This window comes from Prosopis cineraria, unplaced genomic scaffold (genome assembly GCF_029017545.1).
Source record: "Prosopis cineraria cultivar Desert tree isolate PC_DT_omini unplaced genomic scaffold, ASM2901754v1 PC1, whole genome shotgun sequence".
In the NCBI taxonomy this organism is placed as follows: Eukaryota; Viridiplantae; Streptophyta; class Magnoliopsida; order Fabales; family Fabaceae; genus Prosopis; species Prosopis cineraria.
The window spans coordinates 55,542,005-55,561,359 of record NW_026555332.1 but is presented as its reverse complement, the minus strand read 5'-3'; the positions used below and the strand labels follow the sequence as shown (position 1 = coordinate 55,561,359).

The window sequence follows — 19,355 nt, the reverse complement described above, 5'->3', positions numbered from 1 at the left end:
AATTAAATAATTCAAATTAAAAAATAATATAATATAATATATATTTATACTTTTTGATTTCTTTTTACTTCTTTCATCCCCTTATCTGACATAAGTATATTTTTTTTACCCTATGACTCATATTGACCTATCATTAATCATTATCATGTTAAAAATAAATATATATCTTAATTAATTATTATTAATTTTTTTTTAAATTTCAACCCGCCCAACCTGCCTGAACCGAGGGGTTGGGCGGGTTAATCCGGGTTAATCCCGGGTCACCCGGGTTAACTGAAAACAAAAAAAAAAACCGGACCGGACACATGACCGGGTCACCGGTTCACCGGTCGGACCGGCCGGTCCGATCCGGTTTTAAAAACAATGGTTAAAACAGGGATGGATCTGGAAATTAGCATATGGGGGCAAAAATGAAAGGTTACAAAAAAGTGAAGGTCAAAATTAATTTTCACATGGGTTACATATACACTTTTTATAAAGAAAAAATTTATATAAAAAATTATATCGTGCTTGCCGTCCTTGGATTAAAATTATTATTTTTTACTCTTTTAATTTATATAATCTCCTTTATTAAAATTTTATAACCTCCTCTATCCATTTCCATTGAATCGAATTCATTAAGATCTCAAATGGTTTAATTCAGTTACTAAGGAAGCTATGTGGCTAGTATATAAAAGTTGTTTTCATTTGCATTTTAGTATGGACTCTCTTCCGAAACAAAAATGGAGCTTTTGTTGGGACAGGCTACTCTTCAAATCAAAGAACCAAGAATAAGACAGAGGAATCAGGGGATGGCGATGAACTATGCTCGCAATTTATTAAAAACGGTAGAGGGACTGATTTATGATCATTAAAATTAGCCTCCATTGTCTTGAAATGAAGAGTAAATGATCAAAAATCCAAGGAATGATGGCGATGAATACGCATGAAAGATTGAAAGTTGAGGAGAGGAGAGATGAAGACGAGGAAGATGGAGGTCCAGTGATGCAATGGTTGCCACTTCATGTTGGATGATGGTGCTGGCAAGCAAACAAGGCTTTACCGCGTTAGTGGAGGCCAAATCATTCCACATGGATCCAAAAGTAACAGTGTTTTGATAGCATGTGCTTTTAATTAAATAATAAATTTTATTAAAATAAACTAGCTTCTGACAATATATATATATATATATATATATATAGTATCTAAAAAATATGGTCCAAATTTTTTAAACTTTTGACGTGTGGCCATTTACATTAATATATAAAAAATTTATTATTAAAAATTTAAAAATTTACAAGAGATTTATTATTAATATATAAGGGTATACCATTAAAAAATATAATAAACCGATCAAATATAAAATATAATAAATATTTAAATATTTATTTAGTTTGGTTCTATAATATAAGTCATATTTGTAAAAGCTTCTTTTCATTAACATACAAGATTTAAATAAAACCACCTTAAATATGACAGTGGGAAATATAATACTTCTTCAATTCTTATTATAAGTTATAAGACATTTTTAATTGTTTTACATATTTTAAAGGAAGATTGGTTTTTTTTTTGTTTATATCATAAAAAATGAAATATACTTCTTTTTTCTTTATCCTTAACTTTTAATAATAATACAAATATATTAAATACTTTCATGATAATCAATGAAGGGTAAAATTAAAAAAGTAGTTTAAATTTACAAATTATCCTACATTTTGGATTATGAATTACTTTTAAAATGTGTCTTGTAAATAATCCTTTCGTTAAAAAATATAAAGTATTTTTTGAGGAGTTTAGTGTTAAAAAATGTAAGGTATTTTTAATCTTTTGAAATATAATTATTGCTTTTTTTTCAAATGTACTCCTATCAATGAATGGCTTTATATTTATTGTAAGGTGTTTAATAGAGATAAATATAAAAGAATAATGTTAATTTAAAAGTAAATAATTATTTTATTGAGAGTGAGATTCGGTTAAAAATTTAGAACAGTAAAAACTATCATATGCTTCAATATTTCTTATAAAAAAATTATAAATTTAAAAAGCATTTATTATATTTTTTAAAATTTCCTTTCATCTATTAGATAAGAAGTATTAATCAGAAACATATTTAAATATAATTATTAAAAATATTTAATTTTTTTTGAGTTGGTTAAAATTTATTTATATTTAAAAAACGAAAAAGAGGATATAATATACTAGAAACCCGACTGATGATTAAATTAATAATTAAAACTGAAAAAGTAAATATTATTAATTATTATGTCAGGGTCGGGAACTGGACCTGACCGCGACAGTTTGTCTACAGACAAGGAGCAAGTGTCTAAAAAGCATTCACGCGGACATGATTCTTAGAGGCCCGGTAATGGACTCTAACTTATAAGCTCGTCATTTTCTGAAGCTCCATTTTTATTCGAAGTGCTTAGGATACTGTTATTTTCAAAGATAATTTTTTTATAAAATAGGAGTAAAATTTAACTTTTTAATATTACAAATTAATTAATTTTTTTGAATCTAAAATAAATAAAACAAATTCAAATTCTCATCATCATCTTGAAAAAATAAATAAAACAGATTTTGAAGTGTAAGTTTAAAACAAAGATAATTTGTTTTTGTTACAAAACAAAGATAAAATTTTCATCAATGCATATCTTCTCGTAATCATCTAGAAACTTATTTTATTAATCCCATTTCAAATGCTTCCAAGAACAGAGTTGGTTTTTTTTCCCCAATAGAATCTTGGCAATTAAGTAAATACCCACGGAGAGGCCTTGGAAATCAGAATAATTAGCCAGAGATTACTTCCCACAATTAAATTGCGGAACCAGCCCACAACCTGAATCGAGCAGAATAAACACAACACAAAGAAAGGCACTCTGATGGCCAGTAACCGAGTGCAGAGCGGATACATTAGGGACTGTACGCTTTATTTAATTAAAAAAAATAACATGTAGGTCACCTGATCTGGTTTTTATCGGGTTTAGAAGTTTAATAACATTAAAAATCTTCATCTTTTTAAACCTGAGCTCTTAAAAAAACGAGCATAAACAAGCTACTCCATCCGTTTTTCATTATTAAAAAAACTATCATTTTTTACTTATATATTTTATAAGTAAAATTATCCATTTCAATAAGTATTTATTATACATTTTTTAAATCACTCTTCATAATTTATATTAATAAAAAAATTAATATATGCTTATATTAATTAATATAGGATATTTTAGTTTACTTTTTTATTTTTCAAACATAATTATTATAATTAATTGATTTTCTTAAATCATGTGATGCAATTTTTTCTTTTATATGTAAAAATGGAGAGAGTATCTTTCAAATGTGGGGTGTATTTCCAGCTCTAAAACCGATCAAAAGGATTCAACAACCAATAGAGATTTGAGGGGGCTACCTCTGGAAACCGGCAATTAACACTAATACAAATGATAAGGAAGCAAATTAGAGCATTAATTACACCAAAACCCAACGACTATGCCATTTAGCCACAAGTTCACAGTTTAAAATAGCCATGGCCCGCAGGGAGTACTGTTTAATTGTAGTGACTTTGAGATATTAAGATAATATAACGACTGAAAGAAGATTTTTTAATCGTCATTTTGTTATACAATTCACGTCGTCTTGTTATAGTCTATCCAAGCGACGAAACCCGGTTGAAAATGACAACACCTTTTGGCCGGATGGAGAAGCAAAAAATGTCCACGAAATCAAATTGGATGGCCCCGGTTTCTGGACCTCGAATATAGAAATTAAAATCAAGCAATGATGGGAGGGGAGGTCTTGACTCTTGACTCTGGAGAAGGAAAGAGAACAACAGCGAGGAGGATGCAATCAGTCGCCTCATCTCTGACGCTTGCTTTCTTGTTTACCTTGAGTCGTCTGAGCTTAGGAGTGGTCGTGCATAGTGCTGATCACTATACCGTAAACGACTTCCCAGCTGACTTCATCTTTGGATCAGGCTCCTCTGCTTATCAGGTCCTTTTCTTTCTTTTCCTTCGCTTTATATTTCCGTTCTCTTCTTCCTTTCTTTCTTTATGACTCTGATTATGGATTATAAGTTACTTGTTACTGATATTTCTGTATGAGATAACGAAAAGGTGGAAGGAGCTGCTGATGAAGATGGAAGAACTCCTAGCATCTGGGATACATTCGCTCACGCTGGTTTAATTCTTCTTGCTCTTGCTTTTTCTGTAGTATACATGAACTGTTGATTTCTTTTCTTTGATGAAAAGTGGCTCTTCATTAAGAAAACAATCTACAGTACAAGAAAGACACTAAACTTTCATCATTCTCCATCTCAACACAAGAGGGAGGATGATCTAACATACAAAAGGCATTCTCAATAGTATGACTAAGGTTTGCTAATCTATGGTCTCGGAAGTTAGACACTGTTGATTTCTACTTGTATATATGTTCACAACTTCGTTTTGGGTTTGCACTACGTTTTCTAAATTCAGAAAGAAACGTTATTTTGCGGTATCACACTGCACGGAACAAAGAGGAATTACAAATTAACCTTGTCCTGATTGTATTTCCTTGAGTCCGGACTCGGAGAGCGGTGTGAGATTACTTGATCTAAAATTTAATAATGTTAAATATATATATATATATATATATACGAGGCTTAAAAGTGCATATCTAATAAGTTTTTGGGCTGAGGTTGCCCGCCCTCTTGTAATTTTCTCCAAAGTGAAGCACCCCAAAATGCACACATGGCTCTGTCCCTGCACGTGTCGTTATCATGCACCAGTCATTCATGTACCCAAAGAGGCGAAGACGAACTCTCATTTTATTATTATAATTTTATAACATTTCTTATAATAAGGGCATGCGGATGGGGCCACTGGAGATGTAGCCTGTGACGAGTATCACAAATACAAGGTTCATAATTTATATTCACGCTCTCCCTTCTCTCCCCCTGTCTCTGTGTGTGTGTGTGTGTGTGTGTGTGTGTGTTTTTTTTTTTTTCCCCTTTAAAGCAAGAATTTTTTGCCTCTATTCCAATTTGGTTATGGCTGAACGATCCTGTTTAAGTATCCAAAGGGTGGCGTGGACGATATGTTTTGTTTTGGTGATATTTGAATATCTTGTGCAATGCAGGAAGATGTACAACTCATGGTTGAAACGGGGCTTGAGGCCTATAGATTTTCCATTTCCTGGTCGAGACTGATACCAAGTACGATTCCCATCCTGAACTTCTGCCAATGAGTGGTTGATTTGCTCATATATTTACGTTCAAACTTCATAATAGCAACAAAATCACTTTTTACTCAGATGGCAGAGGACCCATCAACCCGAAGGGGTTACAGTACTACAACAGTCTCATCGATGAACTTCTCAGCAATGGTTGAGTTTTCACCCTTCTTTTTAAAGAAAGAAACCATGGGTTGAAATGTCTTTTGCTTCTTCAACTGATATAGTATTTATTCCCGTGAACAGGAATCCAACCCCATGTAACACTACATAACTTCGATCTTCCGCAGGCGCTTGAGGATGAATATGGAGGTTGGATGAGTCGTGACATCATGTACGTCCCTGAGCTTTTGTAACTTCCTTTCTGTGCGTGTTATCTTGTGGTTTTGATACGTTGTCGTGGTAGGATACTAGGATTGAATTAACGACGTGAATGTGAATGCAGAAAGGACTTCAAATACTATGCTGATGCGTGCTTTAGAGAGTTTGGTGACAGAGTAAAGTACTGGAATACTGTAAACGAACCCAATGTCTTCGCTTTAGGAGGTTATGATCAAGGAGCCCTGCCCCCTCAACGATGTTCTCCGCCATTTGGTTTTGTGAACTGTACTAGGGGCAACTCAACAACTGAGCCCTACTTGGTAGTTCATCATATCTTGCTAGCACATTCTTCGGCCGTCAGATTGTATACGAAAAAATATAGGGTGAGTCGCCTTGTCTTCCTCCATGATATGCTTTTTATTTTCTAAACGAATTAGATAGATTGTTTAGAACCCTTATTCTAGCTCCCAATCATTTTCTGTGGATCTGGACATGTATTCTGGTTATAAGGAGAAACTGTATTGGCAGAAATAACGTTCATGACCGCCAACATATTATTACATTGCAGAACAAGCAGCAAGGATTTGTGGGTATCAGTGTTTATACATTTGCATTTCTTCCTCAAACTAATACAGAAAAGGACATGTTAGCAGTTCATAGAGTCAATGATTTTATTGTTGGCTGGTAAGTTGTTGACCCTATCATTGGCGTTTTTTAACTTCTATCTTCCACTTAAGATCTTTATTTACACCATCCTTGAGCTTTGGTTTGGGGCAAAGATTTGAGGATTTTTCTTACCAGTTTCTAGTTGGGGCCATGAGATCACGTGAAGGATGCCACTGTGAAATGTATCTACTACTCTGTTGCAGGGTTCTAGAGCCCTTGGTGTCCGGAGATTATCCTGCTTCCATGAAAACCAGCGCAGGAGCAAGAATTCCAGCCTTCACAGATCGTGAATCCAAGCAAGTCAAGGGTTCATATGATTTTATTGGCCTCATCTACTACACCATTGCTAATGTATCAGACAATCACGATTCGTTGAAGCAGAAGTTTAGAGACATCGGTGCAGATATGGCTGCAAAACTAATCAGTACGTTCTTTCGCTATTTTCAGTTATCTAAAGATAGTGGAATTTGCTTAAAAAAACACTGAAGCACATCTCTGTAAGCTTACTATATTAATTACATTCAGTATCTACCAACAACCACTTGGTTCAATGGCATCCCACATCCCCTTTAAAAAGGGAGGTTGTAAGTTCGATCTTCAAGTGATCTTGGGAGATATTATTAGGTGTGTGCGCCCCCCTCCCCATGTGGAAGGGGTATTTAGGATATTAAAAAAAAAAAAACATTCAGTATCAATTTCACTAAAAATTCTGTTATTTGTGCCAACGGAAAAAAAAAAAAAAATTATGTGATTTGCATCTAATTCAACTCACTGCTCAATTGAGTACTTTAAATTATTGTGCATAACAATATCCCCCACTGATTTCTCAGCAAGCCTTGGAAATGGCGGGGCAATGTAATAACTCACTGCGTTCTTGGTTTTGACAGTGGGAGCGGATCTGTTTACAGCAGATGAGGTAAGAGTTGAATTATAAAAAAGTTTAAAAAAAAAAAAAACCCATTGATTCGATGATGTGGATTAGCTCAATGTACAAGTAATTGGCTTAATTTATACCCAGTATCCTATCACCCCGTGGGGTCTACAGCAAGTGCTGGAAACATTCAAGCTCCTCTACGAGAATCCTCCTATATACATTTATGAAAACGGTGAGTCATATATAAGAAATCTGCGGACATGGTGAGTTCAAATGGGGTATTTTATATCTATGGCACGTGTTGATAGGTCAAAGGACAGCTCGCAATACATCACTCCAAGACCTTTCGAGGGTGAAATACTTGCATGCACACATTGGAGGCGTGCTTGATGCCTGGAGGTAAATTATCACACTAGTGTCCGTTTCAACTTTTGATTATATTTATAGTGCTCAGATTTGTGAAATGTTACCAGGGACGGATCAAATATAAGAGGGTACTTTGCATGGTCTTTCCTAGACCTGTTGGAGTTGCTGGATGGATACAAATCCACCTTCGGCCTATACTATGTTGATCTTGATGACCCAGACTTGAAAAGATACCCAAAGCTCTCTGCCAAGTGGTACTCTCAGTTTTTGATGGGTCGAAGTAAAAAGGCCTCATCCTCATTCATTGTTGCACCCCGTCGATCTTCGTCCTGACGTGGATCCATCTGTTCTTTCTGTCGCGCATTTATTTCAGTAGGCTTGGTTGTTCTCGTTAGTAGTGTTACTGACACACACACAACTTTCTAAAGAAAATGTACAACTTTCTAGCTTAAACTGTATTTTAAGGAAAATTAACTAATAAGTGAAGAAATCATATTCACGAACCCAAATTCACACCTCCATGGTCGGGGAATTCACGCTTAAATTGTTTGCAACTTGAAATCACATTTTATTCAAGAATTTCCCAGTAGACAATAGAATCAAAGAAAAATATGTACCTGGTAAGGGGAAATATCTAGCAATGGTAGTTTTATCAGTAAGATTAAACATACAACAACACAAAAGTATACATTCGACACACCACAACAAATATAGCTTTGAAACTTCTAAAAACACTTCTTTACTGCTGTACGCTGCAGCTGTAGATTAATGTTTTATTTTTGGCTTCTTCACTATCATCACAGTGCAGTGAGCATGATGTGCACAATAGTCACTTACACTACCTAATACCGCCCTGCATATAAAAAAATCGTCAAAATATACAGTATTTTGGATGATTTTTAAGTGCCGGCTTCTGTATTTAAACACGTGCAGCTCTATGATGCGTTGAACAAAGCAAGCCAAATAAAACTAGAGAAAGTTGATAATTTAAAAGTGATAATAAGCACGTGAAACTGTCAAAGATGGACAAGGAAGCGCTAAATAATGCAGTCTAACACTAACTTGTGAGGGGACCAAAGGAGCAGATTTGGGCTTTGCCGATGCTTCTCATGAACTTAATAAAGCAGCAAATCTATCTTATTTATGTTATCATCAAATTTTATTTGGCAAAGCATAGATTTAGAGAATTCCATAATGCTGCGATTAGTTCAGTATATTCGTGGTATACTCCACAATCATACCGACATCAATGTGAACGTAGGATGATAATCACCAGCAGGGTGTATCTTACCTTTTTATAGCTCCATAACCATGACTCCCCACGACCAGCATTGAAGCATGATGCCTTTCAACTGCATCGCAGAGTACATTTCTTGCATCACCTTCCACCACTTCCACCATAACATCATTCCCCTAAACGAAAATTGGTAATCAGATAATCATGGCACGGTTCATGCACGCCTATCTAGAAAGCACTAAGACTAGAGACTTCTCAACATCAGAACCCAGCACAATAGCCTGACAGTATAATTTCTCCGGTCATAAATATGAATAAAGAAAAACACAACCATACAGACACTACATTCTCCTAGCCTATTTTAAGAAAAAATAGAAAGATGGAAACGCAAGAAGCACCATATATAAGACAGTTTTCAGTAATTTCGCTGTAAAAGAAGAACAGCCTGCAGCATAGCATGACTATGAAATACCAGGCCATATACGGCCAATAAAAAGTCACTGCCCCGCTTAACAAAGAGAAGTGGAACCAAAACTATACTCCCTGGCCACTGCCCATTTTACTTTTAGTCTTGATCATAGGCAAAAACTTAGGTGAGAATTAATGAATGTTTTCAGTCGTACCTTCATTTAGAATTGGACGAGAGGAGTGGTTGGAATTGTTGCAATAGATGGCCATTATTACTAACAAGTATAGTTGCCAAAAAAAAATTAATTTCAAACATAATTAAAAGAATAATTATTTCTCTTAATATTGTGAAACATCTTTTTGCTTATAACTGACTGGGTATCATCAACATAAAGTATAGTAATAAATTAAATATCTATCTCCCTGTTATCAGTCTGTGATTGGATCTGTTCCTTCGATTTCTTTCCTATTTCCAACAGGACATTTCATTAGAATTAAGAGATTACGGTCATTAGTTTTTAAGTGGCGTAAACAATCACGTATATATTGTAGAAGAATAACTGGCACAATAACTTGGAAAATAATGATGAATTACCGATTTGCTGATGCAGAGTTCTTTAGCTTTTCCAACAACTCTGGCAGCAATCTGTCTCAGATCGGCGTCAACAATGGGCAAAACATCAGCGGCTCCTGCAAACTAATCGTTGCATCAAATCCCGTATAGGCAAAGGCAAGGCGATTTGGAATCAGCTAACTAGGAGTAGAGTAACAGCGTACCAGGGCCAGCAAGGCCAACGACGGAAGTGGCAGAAGGCTTCGCATGAACAAGGAGGAGCTTGAAAAGGGGATTAGGACCGGATGCAAAGAAATGATCGAGAGTCCATTGGAGGGCGTAGGTGCTGTGTTCGTAGTCATCGATTCCCACCACCATCACTTGCTTCTCTAAGGTGGCCATGGAAACCTCTGCTCTTTGACTCTGATTGGAAACAACGGTAAAGCCAGATGAACCGAAAGTTGGGACTTGGGCAGGGGATATACAACGTCGTTGCATTAGTCATTTTCATGACGCGACCCGCTCTTGCTAGATTGACGGAACTTTGTTTACTTGTCTCTCTTTTACTAGGTATCCATTGTGAGCCATAAACAAAATTATAAAATTACGTTTCCACAAAAAAGGCATAAATAAATTTACGTTTCTTGAAGCCTGGAATCGCGTTTGCATTATATTTTTATTTGCATAAATCGCACTTTGTATCAATGAAGTCAAATGTGAATGTTATCTTGGTCATATGGTAGATAAAGAGGACTTGAATAGATTGAAATGAAATGAAATAGATTAAAAAAAATAAAAATAATTAAATTATTCTTTTTTCAAAATAAGTTTGATAAAACTTAATATATTGAAAATTATAAAAGTAAAAATTATTATATCCTCCACAAATTTTATGAATCACTATTCTCAACTTTATAGATTAAATTACTCTTCTCTCCTCATAAATATGGTTGAGTTGTCTTCTTTTCACATTTTCATCATTTATTTTTTTAATTTATTTTATTCTCATATGTTACAGCAACCAATCAAAATGACCAAAGCAGTCATAAACAAAATTATAAAATTATGTTTTCACTGGGGAAAAAATTGGAAGCTCAGAGTTTCATAGAGATGCCAATCCTTCCTCTGACCTTGTGCTCATAATAGGCTACTAACCAATGCAGAAAGATGCCGAAGAAAATTGATTACGGATAAGCACTGCACTTGGTGCTTGAACAATAATGAAGATCTGATGCATGTCCTTTGAGACTGTCTCGAAACTCATAAACTCTGGCTCTCGATAGTTAAACAAGACAAACGACATGTCTTTTTTGCCATGGACCTGAAATATTTTTTGATGAGAGTAAAACATACTTAGGATATAGGAGTTTGACAGCTTATAATTGCGTCAAATTTGATTGAGGCTATCAACCTCATCACAGGAGGTGATATCATCAAACACTAAGATCACTCTTTGATCGAGGAAATTAGAGCAGTCATGCGGAGGGAATGGAGTGCTTTGGTGATTCATACAGCTTGCTCAGCTAATCAAGTAGTTGACTTTTTAGCTCGTAAGGCTCTTTATGCTTGGCTAGCTGGATTCAATCACATTAGTGACCCTAGTAAATTTCAACATTTGTTGGATAAACACTCTAGTAGTTTAAGCAGCTAGGCTACTTTTCTCATCTTGTATATATAAAAAGGCATAAAAAAAAAGCAGCTAAGTGAGTTATTTTGTTATTAAGATTATTATCTCATATTGTGGTTATATTTTTACAGGTTATAGTAGTGAGTCAGAAAAGGGGAAGGACATTGGACCGGCATAGTAAAGTTATCACCATGAGATCTCAAAGTTTGTGTAATGAACTTATTATGTTATACCCATGTATATGAATAAGTTGTCATAAGATGACATTTGCATGTTTTGAATTGTGACTTACAGTAATTTTGAGATCCTAATGTAAGTGAAACTATGATATATATAGTAAATCATGTGATATGGGCTAATATTTAATTGAAATTATGTGGTGAAATATGTGAGTTTTGTGAATCTTAGCTTAATTATGTTAAAAAGTGGCGAAATGTAATTATGAGTTGAGATGGCCTTATGTGTATATTTGAATATGCTGACAATGGTAAACTTATATTGAAATTGTGAATAGAATGGCCAGGAACACAATAATGTGTTCAATTGTGAAAACAATTTTTATTGTGAAAAGGGGCGAATGAATGGCCAAATCTTGATTTATGAATATGTATATTGTGATTATAATTTAATCAAGTGTGTTAGGTCTTTTTAGACTTGATTCTAAGCCCAAAATGGCTTAATGAGATAAAGTGTGCGATCTGAATACTTTGGTGCATGAAATTTTTAGAAAAAGTAATTTTTTACACCAGAGTATTCAAATTTAGATCAGATCGTTAGATCACATCCAAACTTTTCTTGTTAGCTAGCTTATAAGGTAAATTTTATGTAGGTGCTTGAATTACTTTGGTCGGATATCATATGTGAAAACAGTGCATGCCAAAAGTTCACCTTAACAAACTGTCATATGACAGTAAAAAAAATTATTAAAAACCTAACCATAATTTTTTTAAAGACCTAACTATGATTTTCTTAAAAAAGTATGTACATCTTGTATAATCTTTGTAAATGACTAGTGAGACGCCAAAGAACCTTGTTTTGGATGTTCGATGTTCCCCTTCGGTACTTTATCCCTTATGTAGCTAAAGCAGCTATCAATTGGTGGGCAGGGCTAGAGTTCCCATAAGATGAGTGGTCCTAGTTAGGCCTAATTTTCTCAAATCAAATAGCCCAAATATTTTCCACTCGAGCTCGCCACCTGTAACATATCAAAAATTATCCTCTTAATTAATTAAGTTAATAAAAGGTAAATTTATGAATTTAAATATAAATAAATTTGAAAATAGTTAGAGACGGTTATTGTCTTTGGTTTTAGCTTTTAGATTTTAAAAGTGAATTGGTTTTGTAACAGCCTTCTGGGTCACCTCGCCTCTCCGAGGTCTTTTCCCAGCACCGGACACTCTCCTCCCAGGCCTCATAACAGGGCGACCCCACCCCTTACGGTGAGTATCAGGAGACAAAGGCTTCCCCGCAGTAGTATGCAGGATTATTCTCCTTGCGGAGAGCCTCCCCAGGTTCAATCCTCCAACCTCTCCTACATAACAAAGTTGAGGCTGAACCTAGTACCATTGAACCACTGAATAGCCACCAATTTCATATCAGAGGTAATCAGGAGGGTATAATATTGGCATATGATCATGTATTTAATCCCGGCCACATGGTGTTAGATATTGAGGTTCGGTGCGGTTAGGGGTGCATGGTTGGTGTTATTATGATCCCAGGTTGTACATTATTGATATATATATATATATATAATTATGTGTTTGAGGCCCGATCATATAGTTGTTATTGTTGTGGTCGAGATTATACGTTGTCATGCATACTTTATATGTGTATTTATTGCCAATTGCATTCATTTTTGATTGATATGCAATTGTATAGATTAGGTGAAACTTGGTCACTGAGTGGTTGTACTCACCCCTTTATTTAACATTTTAATAACACTAGTTTCGAGTAGAACAAAGAAAAATCACTAGAGGCTTGGAAACTCGGTTTCCTAATGTAGGCCTCTCGTAATTTTAGTTGCATATGTATAATTAATTGATATTGTTAACTAGAATAATCATATTTTGTTATTACTTGACTATTGAATATTGAGTACTGAAAGGTGTATTTTGGGCCTAATGTGTGTGGTATGAGATATATGAATAAGGTCAAAATACTAGTACAAGTATAAATTTAATTATATGTATGATTGTATTAGATTATATTGAGTTTTAAAGTTAAAATGTCTCTCCTTGTTATTTCTTAAATCAAGAGATTGAGGGTTAAAACTATAAAATATGTGATATCTGGTTATTGTAGTATATTACATAGGTTGTTTCAAGTTTATTGAGTGTGGTTTAAAGATTAGTGTGGGCTTTTGGCACTTAGATTGAGTTTTGGACACCCTAGTTGTGTTTTAAAAGCATAAATGAGTGAGTTTACATTTTATTGTCCAACTTTTGATTGAAAAATGATTTGAATGTGAAACCAATATCATTAATTAGAGCTCGGAGAAAACTTTCTATAGATATATAAATCACTTCAATCAGATATCAGACGGAGATTTAGTGCTTGTCGAAAGTTCGACCAGAAAATCTACCATGACAGCTTGTTACTGTCATGGATTCTGCTGTTTACGCCGCAGCATAAAATTTTATGTTGCCACGTAATTGTGCCAGAATTAAATATTTTGCTATTTTGACTTTAGTTTGATCTTATTTTACCTTATATGATACGCATACATGTTTTTCTCTGATTTTAGTTTATGAAATAATTTTATATCATTTTAAGTTTTGAACATTTAGGACCTCATTTTTACAAACTTGATAATTCATTTGAGTTATTTCCGTGATTACTTTGATTTTGTGAAGTTAATTGTGGATAAGTAAGGTGACCTTACACCACCTGTTTCTTGGTTTTATGATAGGAGAATTATTTTAAGGTATCATTCATGACAATTAATTACTCTTAAGTCTATTGACTAATGAACTTGGAAAGAAATGAATTGTCCATTTACATTTACCCAACAAGAAAATCTAGAAAATTACAAAACACCCACTCTAATTTGATATGATCTTGGTTAAATGGTTCAGATTCCCTGATTCCTAAACCATTTTAAATTCAACTAGATTTATAACCCAATGCCCATAAATGTTTTAGTATTTAAAAGACAAAAATAAATATAAATATTAAAAAATTATTTTAATATACTTAAAGTAAAATATATTGTTCTATTGTGAATTAAAATTTAAGAAACAGCTTCTCTATTTTATAATGTGTTATCCTTATGCATATAAAAAAATGCCAATATTTTTTCAAAATTTCTGACCTCCTACAATTTGAAAGACAATTTAACTTATTCTTTTCAAAATCTTGTTATGTCATATAATGCATCATCTTACAATTTAGTAATAATATTATTTATAAATCATAAATTAAACAAATAGTATAATCTATGTTATAATACTATTTATCAATCATATGTATGTGTGTTACAAGGCAATACAATGATTAATAAAAGATTAAGTATGCAGTGGAAAATAATTCATTAGCACAATTATATAAACGTCTTTGTGTTCAATGGTTTGAATCTTATTTGATTTTTCTGGAAAACAATCAGATTCATTTTGTTGAACGCTGTCTTTTGGCGACCATTACTGTTGCCTAAAGTAAAATATTTCATCCTTCTATTTCATTTCATCATTTACAGCTTGAAATCTCATTTTATTCGAAATCAGAAGATAAAATCAAATAAGCTATGCATCTGGTAAGGGAATCTATCCAGCACTTACGTAATAACTACTAGCTTTATCGTTAAAATTAAAACTAAAATTAAGATTAAGAATACAATAATACGGCGTGAAAGGAAACATCACACATGCCACAACAAATATATTTTCTAGAAATTTCTGAAAACACTTCATCGCTGTTCGCTGCTAATGTAAGCACTTTATTGTTGTCTGCTACTATAACGCAGATCAGTGCTTGATTTTTGGTTTCTTCACTATCATCACAGTGCAGTGAGCATGATGAGCACAATAGTCACTTACACTACCTAAAACCGCCCTGCATATGAAAAAAGGCGTCAAAATATTGAATGTTCTGGGAAAAATTTTGGTGGGCATTAGCTTTAGCCTCTGTATGAATGTATAAATACTTGTAATTTCATGATGAATTAAAGAAAAGCCAGATGAAAATGGAGAAAACCGTTATTATTTAGCCATGAGTGATGATAAACACCTGAAGCTGTCAATGTAACGCTGAACTGAAAGCACGTTAATATTGCAGTTTAAGCTAGCTCTGAAGGAACGTAAACAAAGGAATCTGGATAACTTTACCTCTTTATAGTTCCATAACCATGACTACCCACGACCAACATTGAGGCGTGATGTCTTTCTACAGCATCGCACAGAACATTCCTTGGATCACCTTCCACTACTTCCACTGCAGCATCATTCACCTGGGCGAAAATATATTGGTAATCAGATAATTATATGGCACGCTCCAATACATCTAGAAAGCATTGAGACTGCAGATTTCTCAACATGCATGAGAATGTAATTAGCACAAATATAACCTGATGGCATTATAATTTAATTTCTCTGGTAAAAAACATGGGGAAAAATCACATATCCTAAATACAGTAAAACAGATTCAACAAGTTGGTTGTCAAAGAAGAACAGGCACGTGGCAGATGACCGTGATATACCAGGCCATATACAGTCAATAAAAAGCCAAAAAAATCGGCAGGGACGTATATATCTAACAGAGAATTCGAACCAAACCTAAATCCTCAACATACAGTCAAGTAACAAATTCGGTGGTAAAAAAAAAAAAAGCAACAAATTCAGTCTGTGTGATCGGGTCTGTTCATTCAAATTCTTTTTTGGTTCATACAAGACATGCCATTGGGATTAAGAGACTAGGATCGTCAGTTTTAAACGGCGTAAACAATCACAGACATTGAAAAACAGATCGAATAAATTGGAAAACGATGATGGATTACCGATTTATTAGTGCAGATTTCTTTAGCTTTTTCGACAACTCTGGCAGCAATCTTCCTCAAATCGGAATCGACAACGGGCAAAGCATCAGCAGCTCCTGCAAACTAAGCACTATGTCAAATCCCACAGACGAAGGCAACGCATTTCGGAGTCTAGGGGCCGAGAAAGAGCGTACCAGGTCCAGCAATGCCAACAGCAGAAGCAGCTGTAGGCTTGGCATGAACGAGAACGAGTTTGAAGGAAGGATTAGGACCGTTCGCGAAGAGATGATCGAGTGTCCATTGGAGGGCGTAGGTGCTGTGATCGTACTCATCGATCCCCACAACCATCACTTGCTTCTCTGACGTCGCCATGGGAAATTGGACTCGGCCAAGAAGTACGGACTGGATGCTGCGAATTTATAGGAAATCTGATGCCATGTAGGTAGAATGTCGTCGCATAAGGTCAGTCCATGATGACGTGGATTCTATTATGTGCGGCCCTGCTGAAAAAACTTTGTTCACGTCTTTCTGACCTTCTCTTTATTTTCTCAAAGTTGTGGACAATATTAATATACTTACAAAGCAGCGTCTCTTTAATTGCTTTGTTGTTTTTTGGAGTGTCCTATTTGAATACGAAACCCCTGCTTGTTTCAGGCTCCTTCGAAAAAATGGATTTCCTTTTTATTTAATGCTGATATCGATGACTGGGTGGAAGGCTAATGTGGAGGTGCAAAGGTGTCCATTGAACCGATTCGCGATGGCCGAGTGAACACAGTTAGCTGATTCCTCAAGCAATTGGCACAAAAAGGAACCAGAATTATGTGTACCAACCTATAATATCTTCTTAGAGCATCTTTTAAAAGAGTCTTATCGGAATGCCATAGAAAAGAACCTTTTTTTGTCTTGTCCCTTTTGGTGCAAATACAGCGATCAACTTGTGGATAAGGCCTGTGGTCCAGTAAGATGATCAATTGGTGTTTCTTTGTGCATGCTCCCCCCCCCCCCCCTTTTTTGGTCTGCCAATTTGAATTTGCAATTTGCAGGTTAAGCGTGCAGCACACTAACCAACAAGGTACAAGTTTTCATGACCTTGTGCATGCTTTTTATGCTCGACATCCATGCCCACCTTCGCCTGGCACAAGCTAGGCCCATTTACTCGGAAAAAAGTGGCCCAAATGTTGTCCAGCTTGAGCCCGTTTACTCGGAAACAGATGGCCCAAATACTTAACCACATTACTTCAACCCTCTCCCAAATGCACGGCTAATCCAATTTTCAAAAAATCGAAAAACAAAAATATTAACAATTAGCAAACTAAAATAAAAAGATGACAAAATTTACTGAGCCCAACGCAAAGAGTGATTGTTTTGACCGTAGTGTATAATGCACGTTACACTCATATCATGCTTTCAAGCCAGTGGATTGCAATTACAAGTTGAATTCAAAAGCCGGAAGGAGAGCAATTATCCATTTATTGCGAGGACTAGGAATGATCACAGATTCACGAGACGCAAGATTTCCCCCCTTTCAGGAACAGATAAGATGAAGCTAGAGGTCAGAAAATAACCCGGAAAGAAAAAAGAATTTACAGAATACCCACTTTCATTATCAGGCTTCATCGTGCTTATCTTTAAAAACACAGACAGGATCCGATTCCTTAATCATTTTGACCCACTACACCGAAATTGTCAACCAGGTTAAGCCGCAACGGCATGTATGCGCATCCTCCTTTTTTGAAAGATGACCGTGGTCTCAACAACGATTGACACGTTCTAATGTTCTATACATGTTTTGATTAAGTGGACAGACAAGAAGAACCGGGACAGTCTTCGTAGGTTGCAGTGAACGATCATTTTGACAGGAAAGAATAGCCCCTCTTCTCAAGTGGGGAGTTGTTGCACTACCAGATATGTGTGTGTGGTGAAATGGGCACAGAGAATAGCGAACACTGGTTAAAAGCAGGGACGTTCGATCGACCGAAAGATTCGTCGGCACAAAACATAAATTATTGTCCCTTTTGCAATGTCTGTGCAGGATTGGTCGACAATTCTCAGTGGACCTTCCACTAGCCACGATGTAAAAGAATAAATTAAAGGAGTGTTGGGTACTTTGTAACGTAAGAAAGCATTCTTTTTATTCGAGGATGATCATTTTGGGACCGAGAAAAAGAGCAAGTATATCATAAAATATAAATTTATGTCATCATCTTCTCTAGCAGTGATGGGATTTTAGTTCAACCCATCAATCAAGATTTGTGATTGTGCTTCGGCGAGTCCAATACCTGTCCCAGGAAGCGATTTGTTTAGCCGCCTCCATCAATTCAAGAGATAAAGTTAAATAACGAGTACCATTCACTCTTTCAACGGATAGATTATGGATAATTTGGCGACTACGAAATTTATAAATTATATCATTTTTCTTATTTCAATAGAAAAAAACTCTCCCTTTTTTTTTTTTTGGTTTTCCCTTTCTGGCTCTGGGTGAGAATTAGTTGATTCATCACGCGAATCATGAAAAATGATGTTGACAGAGAAATAATAATGGAGGGAAAGTGTTATTATTATTATTATTATTATTATTATTTAAAGAGAAGCCCTCGTGAAGAGATGAAAATGCATGTCTGCATGTGAACATACGGCTATGCAGTCATGTAGACGGGGAAGGTGGGGAAAGGAAAAAAAAGCCGAAGAAAGGAGGGTTCTTCAGTACTTGCGTAAACGCAACAGCGTTTGTGTTCTTGGAAGTCTTCTCATAAATATTTGGGGCCACCAAGATTTGTTGTTATCAAATGTGGACATTCAACCTTTTGCTTTACACCTATTAACATAGTATATTGCTCACGCTATTCTATTTCATTTAGAGCTTGGCATACTTACATTTAGTAGCATCTCGAACGAGATAGAGGGTCGTGCATAATAAAGAGAAGGAAAACACTTATATACTTAAACTTGTATATTTAAATTTTGTGTTTTCAATAAAATCAAGACATATGTATCTATTATAAAATTTATCTTATAATAAATTTTTATTATTAATATTATTAATATATTTAAATTCACATGTCTTAATTTAATTAAATAAAAATATATTAAATATATAAAGTTAAGTATGTAGGTCTTACCTTAAAAGAAAACTTCCAACTGAAAACTGCATTT

The 19,355-nt window shown here is 34.8% G+C and overlaps 3 protein-coding genes across 4 annotated transcripts; 1 reads left to right on the top strand and 2 right to left on the bottom strand.

The window, feature by feature from the left end:
* The first annotated feature begins 3,688 nt into the window (after positions 1–3,688).
* On the top strand, positions 3,689–7,920 carry LOC129312721 (hydroxyisourate hydrolase). Its single transcript, XM_054955406.1, is given in 14 exon segments — positions 3,689–3,966; positions 4,089–4,152; positions 4,817–4,872; positions 5,092–5,167; positions 5,266–5,337; positions 5,431–5,518; positions 5,630–5,888; positions 6,074–6,189; positions 6,375–6,595; positions 7,059–7,087; positions 7,190–7,277; positions 7,354–7,444; positions 7,519–7,711; positions 7,713–7,920. Coding segments are annotated over 14 exon segments (1,641 nt in total). The 5' UTR covers positions 3,689–3,753; the 3' UTR covers positions 7,788–7,920.
* Positions 7,921–7,955: 35 nt separating this feature from the next.
* Positions 7,956–10,122, bottom strand: LOC129312731 (universal stress protein PHOS32-like). The gene is made up of 4 exons (XM_054955416.1): positions 9,834–10,122; positions 9,652–9,746; positions 8,703–8,824; positions 7,956–8,264 (listed from the first exon to the last, which is right to left on the bottom strand). The coding sequence occupies exons 1-4, from the start codon at positions 10,105–10,107 to the stop codon at positions 8,177–8,179; spliced, it is 579 nt and encodes a 192-aa protein (XP_054811391.1). The 5' UTR covers positions 10,108–10,122; the 3' UTR covers positions 7,956–8,176.
* A 4,798-nt stretch (positions 10,123–14,920) lies between these two features.
* LOC129306625 (universal stress protein PHOS34-like) lies at positions 14,921–16,624 on the bottom strand. Of its 2 annotated transcripts, none has more exons than XM_054947317.1 (4): positions 16,397–16,624; positions 16,224–16,325; positions 15,556–15,677; positions 14,921–15,283 (listed from the first exon to the last, which is right to left on the bottom strand). In XM_054947317.1, the coding sequence occupies exons 1-4, from the start codon at positions 16,532–16,534 to the stop codon at positions 15,196–15,198; spliced, it is 450 nt and encodes a 149-aa protein (XP_054803292.1). In that variant the 5' UTR covers positions 16,535–16,624; the 3' UTR covers positions 14,921–15,195. The 2 variants fall into 2 exon arrangements, with proteins under 2 accessions (XP_054803292.1, XP_054803283.1); XM_054947308.1 differs by having other exon boundaries at positions 16,224–16,318; positions 16,397–16,621.
* Positions 16,625–19,355: the final 2,731 nt, after the last annotated feature.

Coding starts and splice junctions, on each gene's coding strand:
- LOC129312731 (XM_054955416.1), bottom strand. CDS start 10,107: ATGCAACGACGTTGTATATCCCCTGCCCAAGTCCCAACTTTCGGTTCA. Junction 9,747..9,833: donor CGTTGGCCTTGCTGGCCCTG/GTACGCTGTTAC, acceptor ATTAGTTTGCAG/GAGCCGCTGATGTTTTGCCC. Junction 8,265..8,702: donor GGTTATGGAGCTATAAAAAG/GTAAGATACACC, acceptor TTTTATATGCAG/GGCGGTATTAGGTAGTGTAA.
- LOC129306625 (XM_054947308.1), bottom strand. CDS start 16,574: ATGGCGACGTCAGAGAAGCAAGTGATGGTTGTGGGGATCGATGAGTAC. Junction 16,319..16,396: donor TGTTGGCATTGCTGGACCTG/GTACGCTCTTTC, acceptor CTTAGTTTGCAG/GAGCTGCTGATGCTTTGCCC. Junction 15,678..16,223: donor AAATCTGCACTAATAAATCG/GTAATCCATCAT, acceptor ATTTTCGCCCAG/GTGAATGATGCTGCAGTGGA.